Below are 23,738 nucleotides of genomic sequence, written 5' to 3' on the forward strand. Positions count from 1 at the left end.
TGTGCGGCAGTCGGCCAGGTGGGGTCATGTGTCTGCAGCTTCGCACAGAGCCGTGAAAAGCTACAGTAACCGAGCCTGAATCTAGGCAGCACTTGCTTTGTTGCAAACCTGAATCTCAAGATTGTTTTGCTGAGATACATGGAATTTTCAGCCAGCCACAGCCACAAACCAGATAGACTTGGGCTGACTCCTGGATATATGCAGGAGACTTTGTGGTTTCTCATGTTTTGAACTTAAACCTTGGCCAGTTTGGCTGAGTTTCCATTTGTGTTTTTGGGTCTGTCAAATCCCAAACTCCAGGGACCCAAACCCAGATTGGATCCAGATTTGAATTTGCGCAAGTCCATGGGAGCGGGATGGACTGTATGATCCTTATGACAGAGACATAACCCAGTAAGGAAGTTCTAGTCCTGATCTGCTGTGCATGACTCCAGAGCATAAAGGACCCACACCACTCTGTCATTGTGTGTCAGCTTCCAGGTCACATTTTCTGTTACTGCAGCAGAAAAAAACAATAGAAAGATGACTTTGCCGGAGGGAGGGAGCAGGATGGGGAGTTCCGCGCCCTTATCTGGGAGACGTTTTCTCCACATGTCAGAGCTACGATTAGAGTGATGCATCCGTCTGACACCACTCACAGTCGGGGAGGACATAATTGCTCAACACATTTGTCACGCGTCTCACTGCTATGGCAGTCAGTGGTGTTGGAGCCTGTACTGCTGATCAGGAACCGAATGGGGAGCAAAGGTTTTATCACCCCCTTCCCAGATTCCCCCACCCCCAATTCCAGCCCACACCCATAGCCAGCTGTCCCTCCATTGCATTAGCAGCACCGGTATCCCCATACCATGGGCTGAACCTCATCTTATTATCCGGGCTGACCTGTGAACATCACGAACTCCGCCCCTGCTAATGATGTCATTGTCTCCTAGTAACTAGCGACTGCTAATAGCAGAGGGAGATTTTTTTAAAAAAATAAAGGGACAGAAATCCAGACAGTGTGGGAGCGGGACAAAATAGGCGGTGGAGCAGAAGGGATTTTTGGGTGGCTTCATTTCGGGGCATCTCATTTTCAGAGGGGCTGAGCACTTCCCCTTTGAAAGTCAGCTACCTCGACGTGTCTGAAGCCGAGCGTCCGCAAAACTCAAGGAATGCAAAATTAGGCGCCACTGTTGAGCCTGTGGCTCTCCTCTCCCACCTCGGCCTCAGGTTACCCATCTGTAAAATGGCTGCAGAATGTTAAGCCTGTCCTGGATGTGCAGGTGGCAGCAGCCTGCTCTGGAAAGAATGTCTCAGCTTCCCTTGTGGTTTCTGCTGGGGTTAGGGCGGCTTTATTTTTCTGTGGGGGTTTCGGAGGCGCTTCACCAAAGGAATCTGGGAGCAGGAGGTACTGGATTGCCCATTGCCTGGAAAGCCTCCCCCCCATATCCCTATTTCAGGCAAGCAATGCCCACTTTTTGTTCATTGACTCCTTTATAGCCCAAGTTTCAGCCACTTTCCACCACCATTACCTCATCCACTTGCAGATTATCCCCATTATGGGGGACCCCTGCCTCAGCTTTCCCCCAGGCCACCTTCCCCCTTAACGCCCACCCCTGGGGTCACCCTGTCCTTTGGGGAACCTTCCAGGGCCCCCTCACTTTGTGCTGGGCTGCTGAGGAACTGGTCTGAGAGCGTGAGCCAGGCCATGGCTGATTGGTTAACACTGCTGCAAACCACACTGTTATTGGCCGGGGGGAGGAGGGGGGTGGAACAATGGAATGTACTGAGTCAGCTTTTCCAGTCAATCATGAGTCAGGCCGTGCTGACGTGAACTGTGGGGTGGTTATGAGGTTGGATTTACTGGTGTTGGAAATCATGGGATGAAAAGCAAAGCGTCTTAGAGCTTTAAAACCCCTTCTGTGCTGCTCAGCTTCCTGCCCTGCAGGAGGCGTTCCTCTGAGTAACACTCAGTTCCTGTAAAAAGACACACCCTACCTGTCGAACAGGTGAGATTGTAACATACTAGGGCCCCAGTCCTGCAGGTGAGTCTGTGTAGGTGCAGGGATTGACCTGCCTGGATAAGTCGGGACCTAGAACTGTATATAACATCCCTGCAGCTACCCAGTCTTTGTCATGCTTCACCATGCACAATCTCTAGTACCTATTGTATAATACAGCCTTGCAAAATTCTGTGTGCCCAGGGGTGGGGACTTTATTTTGGTGGGCGAATAACATATTGTTAGCTTTTCATTTTCATTGTGGTAACAAGGACAAGCATGGAGATTTTGTGATTGGGCCGGTACATTTCCAGAGAGGCACTTTGGTCTAGTGGACAGTGCACTGGACTGGGAGTCAGGAGACCTGGAGCTCTGCCACTGACCTACTATGTGTCCTGGGGCAAGTCTTTCCCCATGTCTGTACCTCTGGTTCTCTCTCCTGTCATTTGTCTATTTCAATGGTAAGCTCTTTGGGGAGGGGATGATCTCTCACAATGTGTTTTTACAGTGCCTGAGGCAGTGGGGCCCTGGTCTTGGCTGGCGCCTTCAGGCATTCCTGTAATAATAATCTCCCTTTTGCAAGGCTGCCATGAGGTTATTTATTATTTTAAACTCATGGAAACCTCATTCCTGCAATTTCCCATGATTCATTTCGCTCACTTCAGAAAGAGTCTGCTGCGCCCCGGCCCCGCCCTCCAACCTTTTAAAGCCCCCCCACACACACACACACACCTCTTATTTACACGTCAGAGTGTTTGCGGAGTGGTATGTGAACTATAACGATTTTTTTTTTTGTCATTTTTCTCTTCCGTCGTTTCCTCCCCGGTTTAGAAATAAGTGAGCCCACAAGCTCAACCTTGTTCCAAGGTCAGTATCGCTCTTGCTGTGTGTCACATCTGCTGTCCTTTACCTGCCTTTAATCTCTGCCTGCTCTCACATTCCCTGTTTCACTGTCTGACAACATGCATGGAGGCCAGTACCACTTCCTGGAGGGCAGCCAGAGATGATGCAGGTAGACGGGCTGTGACTGGTCACCTGGAATTTGTCTCCATAAATAGCATGGCTTGAACTCGACACGCTTGTCCTGTCGACCCAGAATTCCTTCCGGGGGTGGGGGGTGCAAAATGTGGTTCCACTTCATTTCTTCCTGGAGCTTGCGCCCAGACTCCTTGTCCTCGTGCAATCTTCTCCTTCAAAAGGTTGTAACTAGGGTCTCTTCAAGCTGGCCCCAGGGATCCAGTCCCAGTTCTTCTCCTTATTCTGAATGATGCCGTGTGAAACATCCCCCTGGATCCTAATGCAGATATTGGACCCAATCCTGCAAGGTACTGAGCTCCAGCTGCTCCCATTGAATGTGCAATGGAAGTTGAGAGCGCCTGATAGCAGAACAAACAGTCGGGCCTTTGAGAACTATAGGGGAGACATTAATGGAAACTCCTTGTCTTGAGGGGATTTGCTGTGCCCACATCTGCATTGGGGTTGTAGGCTCAAGGGGCCATTGTTCTTGCAGTCCTTCTTATGGCGCAGTGCCGCTTGGCTTCTGAACACACCGAAGGACTGTAGGGTCTTAGTCATGCTGCTCCCATGAGGATGAATGGGGATTCTGTGGCTGAGTGCTCAAACACTACACTAATTGTTGCAGAGGAGGCTGGGATGAGGGATGTGCAGCGATAAGGCATCCTGCAATTGCTGGAGACCCTGGCTCAGGAGCATTCTTAGACCTTGCTGGGAATCCAGTGCAAAGTCAGATCAATGCACCAGATCTCTGGACAGGGGAAGGCTAAAGGAGAGCTGGCTTTAGGATTCAGGGAACCTCTACTGTGGTTATTCTCAGAGGGTCCCCAACCTTTTAATCTCCCCTTTTCTCATGCAGTCTCCTCTGTTCATGGTCAGGACAGGGTGTGGAAGATTTCCCCCCTGCTCTAGAACTGGCCTCCTCCAGATCAGAAATTGCACTGGTCTTTTCCCTGCCGGCTCCGGCTGAAACAGAGCACCCAGGCAGCAACAGCCCTCTGAGTGCTGCAGTTATTTTGGGAGGGACTGTTCGGCGAACGGAATCCCCCTTGGCTTTTTCTTTGACAGCTCCCAAATGACAGCTGCTGGCTAAGAGCATCTCACCATTAACCCTCTGAGGTAGGGCCTGAGCAGACCAGCTACACAGGGGGATACCAAGGGGCACTGTGTGGCTTGCTCTGCGGGAGAGAGACTACATGCATGATAGTTTAGTGCAGAAGGGGAAATAGCATCAGGTGGAAGTAAAAGAGAACCAGCTGTAGGAGTGAGTATCCTCCCAGTGGGGTACATGGACAGCCTTGCCAGTCAGAGCTAAAAGAAAATATCCGTGAAGGAGTCCAGTAATTCCTGCCAGTCCTCCTACATGCCTGGCACCTTCGTTTATGATACAGTCAAGATCACGAAAGGAAGGGATGGGGAAAAAATCACCCTTACTCCATGGAGTTCTTAAAAAAATAAAAGACTCCGTAGCAATACTGGTTTGTTTATCTGCATCCCCCTTCCCCTCACAGTGTCAACAGAGACAAGGTCGCCTCACGCCCACATGTGGACGCGTTTATTAACTCATCCCTTCATCCTGTTTTGTTTCTCTTCCTTTTCTGTTTATCTCTTGCATGCCAACGCCCGCATCTCTCCTCTTCGTGCCTCCCTCCATTCTGCCGTGTAAGTACCCCCAGCACTAACAACTCACCTTCATTCTACTAAACTCCTTAGAGTTCTGTAAAAAAGGGAAGTTGGGAGTTGTTGGGCAGACAAAAACAATGCCTTGTCCCAGAAGCCAACCAGCTAATGCACAGAGATGTGACAGATGCATGTGCAGGCATGGCGGTAGAGTAGATACAGGCTGAGATATGGCAGATGGAGACAGGTAAAGAATTGGGATGCTTTAGATGGGTGAACACAATTGCTAATGGGTTGTGAATAGGTGTAGGTGGGTTGCGACTAGCCATATTGCTAAATGACAAGTATCAGAGGGGTAGCCATGTTAGTCAGTATACACAAAAACAACAAGGAGTCTGGGGGCACCTTAAAGACTAACAGATTTATTTGAGCATAAGCTTTCGTGGGTAAAAACCCCACTTCTTCAGATGCATCTGAAGAAGTGGGGTTTGTGTTGTTTTTATTGCTAAATGAGACAGGTGTGGGCAGTCCTAGCTAGATCCCGGCTAGATGGGAGTGGAGACCTTGGGCTGAGAAAGTTCGCAGTATGGAAAAGGTTGAGAACCACTAAAAGAGATGGATGAATGAGACAGCCGTGGACACCGTGAATGGTTTGTATAAGTTGGCAGATAGGAGCAGTAGATAGATATCATAGATGTATGTGACATATATACATACTGATGCGGGGAGAGAGGCGGGATGAGGGGCGGATGATTGCAATACACAGACAGATGGATACCGGAGGTAGAAATTGTTAAGACTGTTTACAGATGACTCAGCTCTGCAGAGAGAACAGGGTTAACATCTCAAAGTCCTGGTAACTGTTTATAACCGTTTGAGCTTCTCAGAAGGTGGCTATTGCACAGAGATTGGAACGTGGTCCCTCTTGGATGGCTTGTGGGTATATTTGCCAGCCATTTGTCCTCTCCAGTGAGGTCATGAGCTCTGTGTCTCAGTGGCATGCAGAATCACTCAGCCTGCTTTTGTGACACAAAGAAAGAAGCTGGCTTAAGCTGCTGTGCCACGGGCTTTGGCAGCTTTGATCTCCAGGCGCCACAAGTCTCTGCCACATGAGCATTCCCTTTGACCACAGTAGGATTTGGAGACACGTCCCAATAAAAGGCTGTGTTGGACACTCTGGGCCAGATCCATTCCTGGAGTAACTCCACTGCCTTCAATGGAATCAAACAGGGATGAAGTTCACCCAATAGAAATAGAAATCAGCAAACCTGAGGGGGTTTAGCTCTAATCTTACCAGAGTCTGACGGCAGAGTTGACTAGACCCTTCCAGAATGATTTGTTGAATTGCTCCGAAGGCAGTAAGGTTTTATGAAGTGGATAGGATCATTGGGCCTGATTCACCGCTCAGATACCCCAGGTTGACACTGTGCTGTATCAGATCCAGTGTGTTTGCTGTGGTGAAGCTTGGGGAGTTGAAGGTGGGGTGTTCTCTGTTGCAGACGCTTGCCATGGAATTGGTTCCCCCCAGAAATACTGAGCCTGGCCACACTTAGAACTTGGGCCAGATGCACCTCTTTGCTCGGGTCTTCCTAGGAGGTCAGGCACTAGAATCTCTGATCACCCAGCCTGCTGCTTAGGAGTCATTGCCTTTCAGCTTATCCATGTTCTTGTCACAGATACGCCACTTGGGAAAGAGGGTGAGCCAGAAATCCACCTGTGCTCACTTGAAACACAACCCCCATGTGTGTTGAGACTCTGAGAGCCAGGGCACACAAGCTGATAACAGAGGGACTGCCACTCCAGGGACAGACTGGTGTTCCATTGAATCTTCTGTCCTTTCTCAGGACTGGTCTACACTGGGAACCTACGTCGGCACAGCTACGTCTCTCAGGCATGTGAAAAACCCACGCCCCTGAGAGATGTAGTTAAGCCAGTCCAACCCCCAGTTCTTTTGTTGACCTCGCTCCTGCCTCTTGGGGGAGGTGGATTACCTGTGCTGACGGGAGGCCCACTGCATAGGTGGTGTTTACACTGAAGTACTATGGAGGCAGGGCTGCAAGCAGTTTAAGTGCTGGATGCTTCAAAGGAAATCACAGTGCATCTTCCTGCAATAATATCCCCATCGGGGTGGGTGTCTCCCTGCTCCCAGCTAGCGACTGGTTTATGGCCTGAAGCATCAGGACTTACCGGGGCCGTACCCTGATATCAGTACCCTGATATATCTTCTTCAAGGTCCCTGGAGGTACTGTACAAGTAAAGGTACTTGATGGGAGATTTTCACTCTGCCATGCTCCACGCCTCCCCTTTCCATGCACACAGACCATCGGGCCGGGAGCTTGGGGGAATGCACAATAGCATCTTGGCTCTGAGCCGCTCTCTCTCACTTGGAGTGTTCTCTGAAGGACCGTTCACAGCAGCCTGAGCCACGCTGCTGCTGTCTTACCGCCTCGCTCAGTCCCCATGGAGTCTTTTATCCCCCAGGCATTAAGCTGGCTTTTGATGGTATCAGCGCTTGGTAAAAGGTCAGCTGATTAACGACTCACAGCGATCATCAAGCCAATTTAATAGTGCATATGGGACTGGAGTAAAACTTCTGACATCACAAGGGAACGATTGTGAAAAGAAGTGGTTATCAAAGACAGGCTCAGCATCCCCTGAGGATTAAGGGGAGTCACTTAGGAGCTGGACTGCCAGTTTGCAGCACTTATAGCCATAGCATGTGCCAGAAAATTTGCCGAGCTTTCTGCTATAAAGCAGCATCTTCTGGGTTTTGTGTGTGTGTGCTACCCCGAACTGCAACTCTTTCTGCATGGAATCAGCAAGATCAGCAAAAAGCTGTTGATTGCAGGAGTGGCAGGAGATCAGGAGGTTGTTTGTCCTTTTCTTCACCCTGCTAGAAAAGCAAGATCACATGATCATGTCGCTGGACATGTTGAGTTGCTTGAATGTCATGTCCATCTAGCCTTCTTCCAGGACAGGAAGGGTCATGCATGCTGGGTCCTATGGTGGCACCGTGACATAAGCATGATTCCTGTCTGCAAATGGAAAAAAAGCTGGGATTGAACAGGAATTGCAGATTAAACTAACACACTGCGGGCAGGGCGGGATTCTTCCGTAAAACCAAATGCTCTGAGGTGATGCCTCATAGCCTGGCAGAGAGCATGGCTGGGTTCCCATCACCATCTGTGAGGGCCTTTGCCTTATGGGTGATTTTTCAAAATGTTTTATGGGTGTGCAGAACAGGGCAGGCGGTTCATTCCCCATGCTGGCCCTACATAGGTACCAGCTTTTTCTTTCCCACATCAGTGAAAAGAGAACATCTTATCTCTGGAGGCTGACCCTATGTCCTAAGAGCCCCTCTGTGAACATCAGAATGCCTGCCCCCCCAAACCCTCGACAGTCAGTGAAGCAGTTCCAGAAGGGAGGCTTCTTGGGAAATGAGGGACCTCTGTGATCCCAGGGTTTTCATGTGCCACTCATCAGAGCTGCATGTGGTCCTGTTGCCCACCCCCAGACAGTAGGATCCATCAGTACTTCAAAGGCATAAAAGAAGCAAGTGCAAGTGACATAATTAGAAGTAGGAATGGTGATTGCTATAGCACTAATCTCTCAGTAAAACTGTCTTTTCATAGGCTCACTGTGGAAGGGACCTCAGTAGGTCATCTAGTCCAGTCCCCTGCACTGAGGCAGGACTAAGTATTTTTTAGACCATCCCTGACAGGTACTTGTCTAACCTGTTCTTAAAAAATCTCCAGTGATGGAGATTCCACAGCCTCCCTAGGTAATTTGTTCCAGTGCTTAACTACCGTTACAGTTAGGAAGTTTTTGTCATGTCTAAATCCCCCTCACTGCAATTTAAGTCTATTATTTTGTGTCCTCTCCTCACTTTTCTCTTTATAACAACTTTTTACATTCTTGAAGACAGTTATCACTTCCCTACTCAGTCTTCTCTTCTCCAGACTAAACAAACCCAGTTTTTTTCAGTCTTCCCTCGTAGGTCATGTTTTCTAGACCTTTCATCATTTTTTGCTGCTCTCCTCTGGACTTTTTTCAATTTGTCCACATCTTTGTCAAAGTTTAGTGCCTAGAATTGGACACAGTACTCCAGTGAAGGCCTGATCAGGGCTGAGCGGAGTGGAAGGATTACTTGCTTACAATGCTCTTGCTAATACATCCCAGAATGATGTTCACTTTTTTTCCAGCTGTATGACATTGGTGGCTCATATTTAATTTGTGATCCACTCTCGAATTCTTTTCGCAGTATTCCTTTCTAAGCAGTCATTTCCTGTTTTGTATTTCTGCAGTTGATTGTTCCTTTCTATTTTGCATTTGTCCTTATTGAATTCCAGCCTATTTATTTCAGACCATTCCTCCAGTTTTTCAAGATCATTTTGAATTCTAATTTTCTTCAAACCTCATTCCTAAATCTTCTGGCTTTGTGGATTTCATTCTGGAGAGGACTTGACTTCTGTGGCCTTTGGATCAGGCTCTGGAGAAGAGAATTCCCTTTATCCACTATAATGATGCCCTTTTGTCCACTTCATTCGAGGTCACCTTTTCCTTGCTTCAGCAACGGCCAAGCTAGGTTGGATCCATCTCCCTGTCCTTCCACTTGCCAGTGGACATAGAGGTTTTGAGTCCTGGTTTCAGGTTTGGTTACAAAAGACTTGCACAGCGCCCTTTGGAGAGGGATAGAATAGGGCCCATTCAAGAAAAAACTTGGTCAGCCTAACAGACTTTAAGCCCACAAAGTGATAAGCACCATTTAGAACCTGGGAAATGGTCTTCGTTTTAATTTTGTCAATGTGGCACAGTGGGTGTTTCTGAGGCACTTGATGGAGGTGGCCATCTCTCTGCAAAGAGATTTGATTTTTGAAAATAGGTATTCAATCCTTAGAAAGGTTTCAGAGTAACAGCCGTGTTAGTCTGTATTCGCAAAAAGAAAAGGAGTACTTGTGGCACCTTAGAGACTAACCAATTTATTTGAGCATGCGCTTTCGTGAGCTACAGCTCACTTCATCGGATGCATACTGTGGAAACTGCAGAAGACATTATATGCACAGAGACCATAAAACAATACCTCCTCCCACCCCACTCTCCTGCTGGGAGGTATTGTTTTATGGTCTCTGTGCATATAATGTCTTCTGCAGTTTCCACAGTATGCATCCGATGAAGTGAGCTGTAGCTCACAAAAGCTCATGCTCAAATAAATTGGTTAGTCTCTAAGGTGCCACAAGTACTCCTTTTCTTTTTGCGAATCCTTAGAAGGGAATTCTAAACTAGCTTCCAAACAGAGATAGGTCTGATGATGTAGTTTAGTCAGCAGTATTTCCAGGAGTGCATGGTTCAATCCAGAACATAGATAGACCCTGTATGGTGACGCTAGGCACTGCAGGCTGTGTTTCGTTACTCTAGTGGGCCGAGAGAACTGTAGGAACTTCTCCATATCCAGTAGCCCCTGTAAACGATCAACTTCATATTTATCACAAGCTAGTCCTTTCTCTTCTCTGCCATGAGGGATATTACAGCTCCAAAGCCTCAGACTCATGGAAGTTTGGATCCAAGTCTGAACTGTGCATCTGTGCCTATCTCTATTGTGATTGTGGTTTTTTTAACCAGCATAAAAATAATTCTCGCATTACTGAGTGTTTTTTAAAAAAAATGTTTGCTGTTTAAATTGTAAGCTGTCGCAGCCTCTCCCTTACCAGGCTTTCAGGCTAATCAGTGTCACAAATGACCCAGCTTTTTCAGTAAGATGGACACCTCCAGCACTGGTTCTGAAAGGCCAATTGTAATTAAATGTTTGTCTGTCTGTCTGTGGCTGTTAAATGCATGTTTCCTGGTCTATTCATCCTAAGACATGCTCCTTACCTGTGCACTGTTGGGCTGAAACTTACCCAGGGTTGACACAGAATTTGGATTAAATATCCTGGCAGAGGGGCCACATGGCAGACAGTCCACTAGTTGGGCAAGGTTTCATTTGGAAAAAAGTGGCCACAACTTCCCTTGCACTTGGGATGGGGAAAGATTGTAAGGATCTTTCGGCAAAGCGAGCATTAGTGGTCTACCTGGGGGCAGGAGTTATGCTGATTCAACCCATCCCCCCATCAAACTCCGCCAGCAGGTCTCTGGTCAACTGAAAGCTGTCTTCCCGGGATAGTGGTGCACCGGGCCATGTTTATGCAGAGAAGCTCCATATGCATGTCTTTCTGTGCCAGGTTTATGGGATCTGCCCTCAGGCAGCTGGGTTGAACGAAACAGGTGTTGATATACTTCATGCATTGCTTCTGTAAAATCCCACAGTGACTAGCCATGCAGGGATGAATTGGAGACACCGGGCTGAAAATGCATGGTAAAGTCTTGACCGCCCCATTTGATTAAAAACCACATGGGGCCAATCGGGAAGCCCTTAACTAGGTCAATCTCCCACTGAATGGGTGAGGGCAGCAGGAAAGAGAGGTTGACCTTGTGTTTAAGGCACTAAACTGGAACTCAAGAGACCTAGGTTCTGATGCTTGCTCTGCTGGACTCACTGTGTGACTGTGATCTGGTAACTTAAGATGATTTTTTCAAAGCTTTTTGTCCCTCTAATAAACTCTTCTTAAATAGCTCCCAATTTTTATTCACATTTATCTGTTTAATTTTTTTCCTCCCCAAAATTTTGCTCATTATTTTCTTCAGCTTTGGAAAATTGGCCCTTTTGAAGCACCAGGTATATATATTACTGTTCGGGACTGTCCACTTTTTGCCCATATTGAATATAATCAGTTCTGATCACTGATCCCTAGGCAACCACTAACTTCCAGTTCAATGATTAATTCATCTGTACCCATCATAATGAGGTCCAAAATAGAGTTACCTTGGGTTGGGTGCAATACCTTTGTGTTAGAAAATTATCATCTAGAATTTGTAGACGCTCTAATGATGCTTTATTACTGGCGGCATGAAACCAGCAGCCTATGCCTCCCCAACTGAAGTCTCCCAGAACAACACAATTTTTCTTTCCACTCTTTACAGACAGGTGGTTAAGAAGTAACTCGCCATGCTCACTGGTATGATTCAGAGGCTGGTAACATAACAGTACCCTCTCTGGGCATTGGTAGCTAGCACACTGATCCATATGCATTCAAAATCCTATGGCTCTGTGTTATCAATAGCTCTAAAACAAGTAACGATGTCTTTAATATAGAGTGCCATGCCCTCACTTCTTTTCCCACAGTCATCCACAGCTGTGCAAAGTGGGTATGAACACTCCCGGATCAGAACGGTAGTGTTTTAAAACCACTTTGCATAATTGTAAATGACTATACAAGGTGTAAGGCAGTAGAGAATTGGGCCCATAGAGAAGTAGGTTACTCTCTGAGTAGCCTTACTCACATGAATCTGATCCTTAATCATTTTGGCCATAAAATCTATTTACTGACTGCTACAAACAGGGTTAGGGATCCTGGCTTATTTTGTGGCTAATCTTGAATAAATCTATTCCACCAAAAAAGAGGCAATTGTTTTTTTTTTTATTTAACATACAGTACAGGGCATCCCACTTTATTCAATCGCTAATTTGATTCGTTCTTTAATTTATCAAGACCTCTGGAACCAAATCTTTTTTATTATTATTAATAAAACCCCTAAAACCTCAATTTCCACCCTTTATTGTGATCAATGTTGATTGCTTTAGGCAGGTATTATTAGATAATTCTCTCTAGAAAGTCGCAATTAATAAGGATGGGGCAAACATTCTGCATGGGAGAGAGAAAGAAAGAGCCCAAGGGAACTCCCAAGAATAAAATAAAAGACAAGTGCAAATTCAAGGCACATTATTTAGACATTCTGGGCCAAACTCAACCCTGATGTAACTCCACTGTTGCACCGTCAGTGAATGTCTCTGTCACGTTGAAGGGCCAGAGCCTCAAATGGTGTAAATTAGTGGGTCACTCTTAAGTTTTATTACAGATCTTGCCGTATGCTTTGCCAGCTGTGATGGCCAGGTCTGTAATTAAATCAGATTCTTATTTAAGGTTAGATTTTGCAACCATGAGTCACACTGCTGAGAACTGGCATGAGTCGTCTCATTAAAGTCAATGGGCCAACGCTTAATTTAAAGGATAGGAATGGGCTTGATTGAAATCAGAGGTGGGAGCTAAGGCTGGCAGTTTCTGAAGTGGCCACTGCTTTTTGGGCACCTCTGATTTCGGGTGCCCTGTTTCAGATTTTCCAAATGGCTGAGCACCCCACGTCTCCAGATGAAATCAATGGGTGCTCAGGACCGCTGAAAAATCAGTGCCTCAGCAGCACCCAGAATCAGTGACTCCTTTGGCAAAAGTTGGCCTGAATATCTAACTTAAGGGCCAGATCCGGCCAGATCTGGATTTACACCAGCTGAGGATCTGGCCCTAGATGTTGTTTTAAGAGTAAATGATAATAATACTTTGCATTTGCAGTGCTTTGCGTATGTAAAACGGCCTATAAATATTAACTAAATGAATTCCCCCCCATGAGTGAGGTATTTACCAATCCTACTTTATAGATGAGGAAACTGAGGCAGAGAGGTGCTGTGCCTTGCATAAGGGATGGTAGCATCTTGAGTCAGTGGCCAAGCTGGGTTGAGATCTCGGGACATGCTGACTCCAACCGCTAGGCTCATTTCTCCTAATCGCAATTGCCCCTTCCCTCCCAATAGTTGACTGGTAATCCCAGATGTTATTGCGTGCTGGTAACACCATCAGAGGAAAGGCCTGTACATGCAGAAATGTGAAGTTCCTTGTGCTGCAGGTTGCTCTTTGCACTCTGCCTGTCTGATTCTGAGCCTCATCGTTGTCCCTTGCACATGGAGAAGAAGGCTGGCAGCAGGCTGTGGAGGACTCACTCAATGCAATCCCAGCTCAGACCATTCAGAACTCATTTTTGTCCGAGCCAAGATAAACCCTACACCGCCACCTTTGGCTTCTCTCCGTTGTTCTTCAATTCCGCAAGGTTTAGTGTGGGATCAAGGTACTGCCTTAGCGTTTCTAGGCGGATTATGAAGGCCACTTTGCTGGTCTTCTCTGCATTCTCAACAGGAGCCTAACACTGCAATACAATCCTTCCCACCAATCGCCTGCACCTACGTCAACTGAAACTAGTAAGACCCAGCATTAGTGAGGATAATGCTGTGTCCTGGGCCTTCAGTTAGCACACAGGGACTCATCACTGCAGTAAAGAACAGGCAGGTTTCTTGGATACAGTCGGCATGGCTGGCCGTCTGCCTGAAATCCCCCGAAGTGTCCTCCTCCTGCAAGCACTGATCTTGTTTACGACATGGGATGGGGCTGTCTCCTTCCCAGGATTGCTAGCCAGAACAGGGAAGGCAGGACATTGATACTAGCCTTTGGAGATGGGCTTGACCCAAATCCCCTGTGCTTTAGGCGAGTTCGGATCCTGATCCAGTCTTTGCAAACGACCCCACCTGTAATGGGACAAATAATCCACCCTCTGAGCTTGGAGAATATTAGGGAAATAACCCTAAACTCTCGGTCAGAACTCTGTGGCTGGTTCTCCCCTGCCTTGTAGCCATCAATTCACCCTTGTGCAAAAGGAACATCTAATGCTACCAGATCTGTGGGGTTGTGCTTTGCACTCCCTTTGCACAGGGATAGATGACGACACAAGGTGCAAGCCAGTGGGGAAATCAGGCCCGGCAAGACTCAGACCTATCTCGAATAATACTAGTAACAGCCACCTCGACGTTAGTGGGGGAGTCAGACGCTGTCCAGGCTGCTCAGTAGGGGGAAGAATCAGCTGAACTGTCTTTAAACATCGTTTTCCGTTCACCTTAACCATGACTTGTTCTTTAATTTTTAGAAGAGACAACTACAGCCCTGACACCCTGGAAAGGTCAGTACATGTGCTCCCCAAACGGTGAATGCTCCCCCAAACTCTGGTTTCCCTGCTGCCGCCAGCCCCTCTGCTTCTGCTGCCCCTTGTTTTCCCGTGGCTGCACTAAAACCAAGGGATCGGCTGAGCGGAAGTCACGATCTCTTGTCCCGCAAACCACCGAGAGCACCAATGCAACTAACTTCCTCGTTGCACCCCTGCTTTGTGGGGACTGCTGCAGCTCACCCATTAATGCTTGCAGGGTTCTAATTCAGTAGCATTAGAATTAGGAGCAAGAAATGCACCTGTGATGAGGTGTAGCCATCCTTGTGTCCGGAATCCTGCAGCCTGTCCTTTCTTGTAGCCTAACATGCTATAGAGACCTTCTTTACACAGCCTTTTCCTCTGGATGCTGTGCAGCTCCCTGCCTAGCTCTCCCTACCTTGCTCTCGCTCTCTTTCTGTCCCCTTTTGCTGTGGCAAATATCAGGAGTATTTTCTGGTCTGATTCACTGGGTTTCAGAGAAAATTTGTCTCATTCGAGGTCCTTATTCCTCCCAGATGTTTTCAGCGGATAATTGATGCTTGTAACATTTCTGTAGGACACTACAGGGTTTGATAATTGGCCTCTTTGGACTGTCACATGTTTCTCTAATGAGCTGGAAGTAATGAATGCATGAGACCTGGAGAGCAGTCACAGCCTGGCCTCCTTATCAGCTGCACTGCTCCGGACACAGGAGTGCCAGCAAGGGCTCCATTATTATCCACCCACAGCGCTTGGCTCCCTCCAGAGCTTGATCCGAAATTTCATCAGGTTCAGCCCAGGTTTCAGGCACCTGATGCTTTCAGCTCTCCAGGATGCTGGGTCCAACTTTGTTATGATAACCCCAGTTGACCCTCCGGTGCTGGCCAACATGGCTTTTCTTTTGAGTGGAGTGGACAACAGGTAAAAGAAGTGAAGTCTGTTTAGCCACAGAAAAAAGAGCATGTTAAAAAAAAAAAAAAGACAGGAATAGCTACACCTTTCTCTGGCGCCAGAGGGCGTCAAGACAAATGCACACCAGCAGCCAGAAACGTTCAGCATCCAATGTGCACCCAGCATGCTCAGCTCTTCAGAAAAGCTGACCACTTATTTTGGTGCCTAAAGAGGGCGAAGGCAAGTTCTTTTGAAAACCTGGTCAGAAATATCCCAATGGGAGCTGCTGGGACATTGTGGGGAAATCCGGCCCCAGTCATGGGTGCTGAGTAGGATTGGTTGAAAATTTTCTGTTAAAACTGTTTTCCTATGGAAAATTGGGGTTTTGACTAAACGGGACTTTTTTTTTCTTGGGAAGTGTCTGCTTTTGTGGAAAATTTCAATTTATCACTGAAAAACAAAATGCCTGAACATGGAAATGTTTTCATTTGGAAATGCTGCTTCTGTGGTGCCTTAGGGGAGTTAGAGTCTAGTTGACTCATGTCCCCATTCTTCCCTTTGAGCTAGACTTCCTGTCCAGACTGCATCTCCCATGGCTGGGGACTCCCATAATTCACAGCTTGTGATGCATCCCGGCGGATGTAGTCTGACCAGGGAGCCTGGTCTATTGAGGGAAATGGGAACAAGGCACACTAACTACAACTTCCATGAGGCACTTCAGCAGCATGGAAGTTTAAAGACTGCTAGTGAATAGCAGTGTCAAGTCTGCATTGAGTCCTGTCCACTCTTGGTCCCATCTGGGGGGAGATATAAACCCTTTATGCTTTACTAGCATGTCTTCTTTTGCATGAGATGTGGAACAGAACTCCTGACTACTTCTTAAAAGTCGCATGACTGTTTCACGAGCATAGGGATTTTAATTATGTTATACAGGAGGTCAGAGTAGATGGGCACAGTGGGCCCTGCTGGCCTTGGAATCTATGAACTGTGGTTTCCCGTTCCAGTTCCCCTGTTTACCTATCATTCTTGCTGCCATTTCAATTGAATGGGAGAATTCTTCATTTCCTGTATCAGGTAGCTGTGCAAAGTTGCTGTGAACTTTTGAAAGGTTGTTTAAGGGAGGTGGATGCTTTGCAGTGATGGGGAAGAGATCCCTGTCTATATAAAGTTTGGAGTAGTTTGGAAAGTTTGCCAAGCACTTTTCACTCATTGGCTGGAAGGTGTTGTATAAACATCAGCCATTGGGCCAATTTTAGTTACTCGGTGAGGAAGCTTTGAGTTCCTTCTCCCCCTCTAGTCTGACTGGGCTATGCAATCATCTTCTCTTGCACAGCAGATACTCTGCCATTCCTCCTCCCAGCTAGTGTTGTAAAGTGGGTATGGCTGGGGGAACGGAGCCTGGCTGGGAAAAAGGCAGTGTGACCCAGACATCTCTGCTCTCCAAGCAATCGTCAGTTGCTGGTATAGCCTCTTAGGCCCATAAGCAACTGGTGCCAGTGAGAGCAGCCCCAAAATCAGAGGAGCCTAAATGTGATTTAAAGGCAACTTTGCATCCCCACTCCACAGCAGTTACTCCAATAACAGCTGAGGATCTGTCCCATTAACTTTCTCAGGTTCAGTAGGACTTCCTGCTCCTGCTACTAAGTGTCAGGAAATCTTCCCCATCAGTCATCTCATTAGGAAACATTTTCATCTTGATTTTGGGATCTTTTCAGTGTATTCAGCTGCCTTGTCATTTCTTTATGTTTTAAACAGCACAATTATTATTATTATGATGGTAGAGCCTAGGACTTTAGGAGAATTGGGGAGATAACGGCATGAAACTAATTAGTTATCGAGTTAAAATCTGTCCTCACTTCCATCCCTTCTAACTCCATCAAGTGCAGAATTCGTCCCTTCACTTAAGAGTTTGCAGCTTTTAATTTGTGTCTTTCTTTTAGTTATCGTTATTATTGTCTGAGCTGAACAAATAGTGACTCCCAAGAACGGCAAACTTTACAGACATTAACTAACCCTCGCAACACCCCAAGGTGGTAGGGAAGTATTGCTATCCCATTTATACAGACGGGAAAACTGAGGAAGGGATCACAGGCTGAGTTTTCAAAAGTGGCCATTGATTTTGGAATCAGTGGTCTCCTTTGAACCTTTTGGACTGTGTGACTGGCACAAGGCCATGGAGGGGAAGAATCAGCTTCAGAGCTCAGGTTTGAATGCAAGAATCCTTGGTGTCTAGTCCCATGTCCAATCCACAAGGCCAGTCCCATCTCTGAGGCTTCCATTGCATGTATGTTAACTTGTTTGGTAGAACTCAGCTGGAAGAATGTGGCTCATGGTTTTACACTATGGAAGAGTGGCCTCTGAGAGAGGAACAGAATAATATATCCCTCGCAGCCATGTTCCTCCATCCCTTTCCTCTCATTTGGGGTTCTCTGGTTCATTGGGCAAAGGGGGAAATTATCAATAAGCAAGAAACTTGGAGCCCAGGAGATCTTGTTAATCATAAAGATGGACAAAAATTATTGTTGGTTTTTTGGCAGAACACATCTTCTAACAACAGGTCAGGTCTTATCTCCATGAAAACTTCCATAGTGCCATGGGGAAGTGAGACAAGTAAAACAGGAATGTATAGGAGTGACAAGGCAACAGAACCTGGGGCTAAAACAGGGACCTCTGGGGATTGTTTGGGGTATGGGCCTTTATGTCTTCTCTGCTTAATCATCATGTCCCTTTGCCTGCTTCAAAAATCACTCTGCTACTATTGAAAATCTGGACATAGAATAGCTGCTTTTATATTCTTGTTGCATTTCATGTGCACTTCCCTACCAACTGTGGAAGACACACCACAGAGGCCCAAGGACACTAAATAAGTGCTCACACGATTAACTTTGCCAACAAACAGGAAAGGAGGTGGAAAGAAACAAGATTACATGAGCCCAGCAAGTGGCATCTTTTCCTCTTTTTGCCACATCGTGTCCAACCTCTGAGTGCTCAGCTCAGTTCTGCACGAAGTTCTCAGCTGGATGTAATTTTTCTCCAGCAAAAAAAGAGAGAGAAATCAGCCTCAAAGATTGGTGGCTTGAATCAGAGTTCATTCTTGACATTTTGCCTGTTATAAAATCCATGTGAAGGGCACACCTGCAAGCACATTTTCCCGGTTGTACGTGTGAAAGACACGCCCGCACACAGCTGCTTCTCCAGGTTTGCAGGACACGTCTAGGAACACACCTGCCTTCCCACCTCCAAATCTGACACAGGGCTCATGGTCCTTTGGGTACCAACATATTCATATACCACCCAACTCCCATCCATAAGTCAACACACACAGCTGGCTCCTGGAGTTTTGTTGAAGTCAAGCACAAGCCATGGGATGTTCGCAGAAGTGAGCCCTTAATTGGATTTGTGAAAGACAGAAATGCCCAGACCATCTACCTTAATGGTTGTCAGTTTTGTGCCACAGATGATGTTCGTCTACTAAAACGTGTAGTTAGGATGAGCTATCCCCCATCAGCCTTCCTTTTGCATAGGAGAGATTAAAAATAAATAAATAAAATAAGTGGGTTGCCATGAGTACTAGGAACGCTTGTGATGTGCTGTGGTGTAAATGAGACCAACAGGCTGAAACTAAGAAAGAGGAAATTGAGACTGAACATCAGAAGTTCCTTACCAGTAGGATGCATTAGGCTGTGGAATAGCTTCTTCATGGGAAGGGCTAGAAGCACCATGGTTTGAGGTTTCTAGAACTGGAGTGGAGAAGGCAGGTAAAAAAATGTGTTGTAGGTAGAAACCTGCATTGTCCTTCAGGAGATGGAGTGGAGGATCCAGTAGGGTTTCCATCTTAGAGGTCTTGGGCAAAGATTTTTCAGAAGAGACTATAGATTTTGGGTGCTCAACCTGAAACACTTGAAAGGTCCCTGAAAGAGGGTACTTAGCACTTTCTTTCCGGCCTCAATGGGTGTGTCTACACTGCAACTAGACACCTGTGGCTGACCTGTACTGGTTAACTCCGACTGGAGCTAAGGGCTGCATAGGTGTTTGAGCTCAGGCTGCATCCCAAACTCTGGGACCCTCCCACTTTGCAGGGTCCTAGAGCCTGGGCGCCAGCCCAAGCCTGAACATCTACATGACAATTCAACCACCCCACAGGCCCGAATCAGCTGGCACGGGCCAGCCGTGGGTTTTTAATTGCAGACTAGACATACCCTTTAAGTCATTTCAGGGTGGGCATCCAAAGACTGACATGCCCCAGATTACTTTTGCAGACATTGCCCTATGTTTCTATGAATTAACCAGGGCTAATTTGTTTATTTCTTGACTCTTCTGACTAACACCTTCGGATTTTTCCCTCCTCCTTTGCAGGCCCCGGAGCAGTGCATGATGGGAACAACGGCACGTCAAGAAGAACTGGCTGCATTGGGCTGCTTCCCCTCCTGCTGTTGCATCTGCTCCTCAAGTTTTGACCCAAGTGCAGATTCTGCGGAGTAGCGACAACCACAGCAACAAGAAGAAGAAAAAGTATAACATTTAAAAAAGAAAAATAAGCGTTATAATAAAGAGAAAATCTGAGGGGGAGAGAGAGGGGGGAAAAAAGGGAATTTTGAAAAAAAAAAAATCCAGTTTTTTCTCACTGAAGTTTTGACACAGCTGAATCTTTTTCTTTCTTTCTCTGTTTTCCTTTGCTTTCTGCAACGGACAAGTGTGCCGGTACCAAGGACCAACCAGTACATTTGGCTGAACGGCCCCCCCACCACATCCCCCATTCCAAGGCAGCTGGCTCGGTTATTTCTTTCCGCTCAACTCTCCCACACGGATGATTACGGAGTCGGCCGCTCCAGCACATGCATATACAGACGCACAAGCCCTTTTCTTTTTTTTTGAGATTTTCCCTCCCTTTCATGGACTGTGCTGCCATTCGTGTTAGTATGAAACAAACAAGCAAAAATTGACGCCGCCAAGACACATGAAAAGGAACAAAGCAAACCGGTTGTTAAACATTTCTTCATTCTGCTACACACGGACATCATGGAGAATGAGGGATCTGATTCATTCTTAATTTTATTAATTATATTTTCTGATATGAGCCTAGAACTGTTAGTTCATAAAAAACAACAAAACAAAACAAAAACAAAGAAAAAGAGAAGTATGTTAATGAAGCATTAAAAACAAAACAAGCAAATAGTGTTCTTCTTAACTAGGTGTGCAAAAGGTGGAATCTCATCTTGTCTTAGGGGTTTTGCAAAATTGATGTGAAGAGTCAACAAGTCCTGGGGGGGGGGGAGTGGTTTTACAAAAAATTCCTCCACCAGCGTTATTGAAATGTCATCCATCTCTCTGGTGTTTAACGCAGAAGATACTATGCTGTCTACATACTGTTTTGGAAACGGAAAAGGTGTGCTCACTGTAGGTTGAGTTGGATGGATATGCTTATTCTTTTTATGGGATATATACATATATATATATACACATATATATATTATTTTTTTGTTAGCGTTCTAGCCACATTATTTCTCAGCAGGGTCCTTCTTCTGCCATTCCTGCATGCTGTATATGGACTTAGCTGTGTATTGGTCTTCTTCTAAGAGATGATAGAGTCTATTGATGATTGTGTAATCAATTCCTGCCTATTATTTTGTCCCCTCCTTCCCTTGGGTTATTTACATGTTGGAGACACTTATTAAAAAACAACAACCAACCAACCAAACATAAAAGGAAAAGTGAAAGCTGCAGCGTCTCTTTGCAGGTTTGGCTATTCCAAGGGGAAACCGTGTATAACAAGAAGTATTCGTCATTCCTTCTTTTCTACACAGCCTGGGACGTTAACACAACAACACCGCAAACTAAAAAAGTCAACAGAAAAGAAACAAAAACCCGTCACCCACCTTTGATTTGGCCATTGGCTGGTTGTATGACACGTGTGTGGCTATGGGAGAAATTAACTTGCTTTATTATTTCGTTTCCTTCTTGGTGGACAAAACTGAAGAAACGAGCTTCACATCGAGGTTCTGGGATAGCCCTATGGCCGGAGGCCCTCCGGTGTCCTTGACTTGTTTGGGAGGGACGAGAGGGGGAGGTTGTGTCTGACTATACATTAAAAAAATGTTCCGTGTTGCCGTTCAGCCTGGTTGTAGTACCTCATTGTGAAGCTTGGAGAATTGGTCATATCGGGGGGTGGGGGGGGAATCTGTGCTTGTATAATGTTTTCTTGTTTAATTCTTCAGTAAACGCCTGCTCTCCCCTGCAGGGGAGAAGTGAGTTTGAGAACAACGGCCCAGATCCTCAAAGGTATTTAGGCTCCTAATTCCCAATGGGTGTTAGGTGCCTAAAAAACCTTTGAGGATCTGGGCCGTCTAGCTCTGGAGTCCTGTGTGAGTCTGACGGAGGAGATGCAGTCTCTGAGGAGGAAGGGTGGCAGACAGATGACACAGGTCCTCATCCCTGCCTGATGGCTATTACATGCTTGTATGAATGCCTCACCGCTATGGATAATGTCCAGATGCAGCTGACATTTGGGGTGGGGTGGGGTGGGGGAATAAGGAGGAGAGAGGTAATGCTAAATAACAATAATTAACAACAACATGGCCAGCACTGCAGCATGGAATGAAGGAGGGAGAGCGAAAATCCCCTGATCCCGCTCAGTCCATCATAATAGGCTTTGAGTCTCAAAGCCCGCTGACGTCAGCTGAAAGACTCCCATTGACTTTACTGGCTTTGGATCAGTGAGTCTGGGGGTCTCTTGGAATAGACTGTTGGGGGCTGAGCCTGGGGACTGCTAGCAACTCTCACTTTCTACTCCCTCAGCATTTTGCAGGATCGGGCCTTTCATCGAATAGAGCAGGCTGCTCATGTCAGCCCCAGAAAGTTAAAGACAATACTGCAGAACCCTAAAATGGACTCTACTTTCAAAAGGTCCTGACCTACTGGGGAATGTCCTCCAGATTCCAATGCCCGTTAGTCATACTCTGTTGTCTTTTATTTTCAGGGGCTTCCTTGGTCTCTCTCTTCTTTAACAGCAGAATTACGGTTCAGCCTTAGGGCTGGATTCTGATCTCGTGTTCAGCTGTGCAAACCCACTGAAGCCAATGGAGCTGTGCCCAGATATGCCACCAAAGAATTTGACAGCGGGGATATGCCAAGTTTTCACTAGAGTAACTGAGAACAGGATCTGGCCCTCAGCAATTAAATGGCTGCTTTTTTTTTTACGGCCAGTGATCAAATTATCCTGTAATAGCTTCCTGAAGGGATCGGCATTGATCAAAAGAAAGGGTGGAAGCTGTCTTCCTGTTAGCACAAGTGACTGAGCTCCTGAGGTGCTGATCGAATTAGATGGAGGATCAAATTAACCAAGGGTTGAAGTAAGTGAAAGCAGCGGTTGAATCTAGGGGGATAAAATAGTGAACTGCACCATTCCATCCCCTGAGGAGAAAGATAAATACATTAGCATCTCCGTTTTGGTGAAACGTGAGTGGTCTGATGTCTGAGCTGTCCCACAAGGAGTAGTTAACCAGAGAGTGCTAATCCCAGAGGACATGCATATTCTTCCTGGTGCCTGGCCAGAGAAGGACACAGAAATAAAGCTGTGATGGTACACAAAACACAGGAGGAGAGAAATGGAGAAGGAGAATGTGATGGAAAAGGTGGGGATGGGGTTCATTTTAAATTGATGAGTGGATGCCAGAAGCAAAGCGGAATAAAATATTAATGATTAAAGGCTTTTTCTAAATGTGTAAGTAACAAAGCATTTGTTTCAACGGTCAGTTCTCTTCCCGCAGGGGCTTGGATTGGAGCCTCAACAGTCTAGGTGACAGGTTCAAACCCAGCATGCAGTCTGTGGAGAGTGAAAGCCCTTGGTCACGGGGAGGTGGTACAGACACCTGTCCCCATCACAGAAACCCCCAGCACCATTTGGTGCTTGTCAAGTGGTAATCTCCGCAGAGAAGCCAGAGTCTCAAGGGGACACAGAGAATGAACTCTCTGCTTTATCCCCAGACATGGTCTCTCACCAGGGCGTGACTGGAGCCTGTTCATGGAGCACTGCTGGGAAGCTGGCATCACTGATTTCTGTGCTCTGTGCATTCTTAAGGAAAATCAAAGGATATTAGCAAAAATATCCCGCCAAGTGTCTCTCTGTCAAGATCTTTTTTTTTCTAACCCTATTACTGTAGGGATTCTCCCTGACTTTTCTGAGCCTTGTCTGTCATAGTTCTCTGTCCCTGGAAGTGAGCTGCAGCCGGGCTACTCCCTGCACCATGTAGCTGTGGGACTCAGGGACATTGGGTCGGTGTGGGAAGGGCGCACCTTACAAAGCTGGCTAACGGCTAGATCTCCAAATGTGATTGTCACCAGGGAATCCTCATCAAGCAG

General features: G+C 46.5%; 1 protein-coding gene across 8 annotated transcripts in view; it reads left to right on the top strand.

The window, feature by feature from the left end:
- The window catches only part of NTM (neurotrimin), a 680,889-nt gene extending 659,396 nt beyond the window's left edge, over positions 1–21,493 (top strand). For 4 of the 8 annotated variants that reach the window (XM_073320725.2, XM_073320731.2, XM_073320724.2 and 1 more), the window contains 3 exons: positions 2,811–2,846; positions 14,454–14,486; positions 19,737–21,493. In XM_073320725.2, the coding sequence (XP_073176826.2) occupies positions 2,811–2,846; positions 14,454–14,486; positions 19,737–19,837 (170 nt within the window). In that variant the 3' untranslated portion in view covers positions 19,838–21,493. The remainder of the gene's footprint in view (positions 1–2,810; positions 2,847–14,453; positions 14,487–19,736) is intronic. The other 4 variants (XR_012155901.2, XM_073320726.2, XM_073320728.2 and 1 more) reach the window with 4 other exon arrangements.
- Positions 21,494–23,738: the final 2,245 nt, after the last annotated feature.

The sequence above is a fragment of the Lepidochelys kempii genome, chromosome 22, assembly GCF_965140285.1.
Source record: "Lepidochelys kempii isolate rLepKem1 chromosome 22, rLepKem1.hap1, whole genome shotgun sequence".
Classification (NCBI taxonomy): Eukaryota; Metazoa; Chordata; order Testudines; family Cheloniidae; genus Lepidochelys; species Lepidochelys kempii.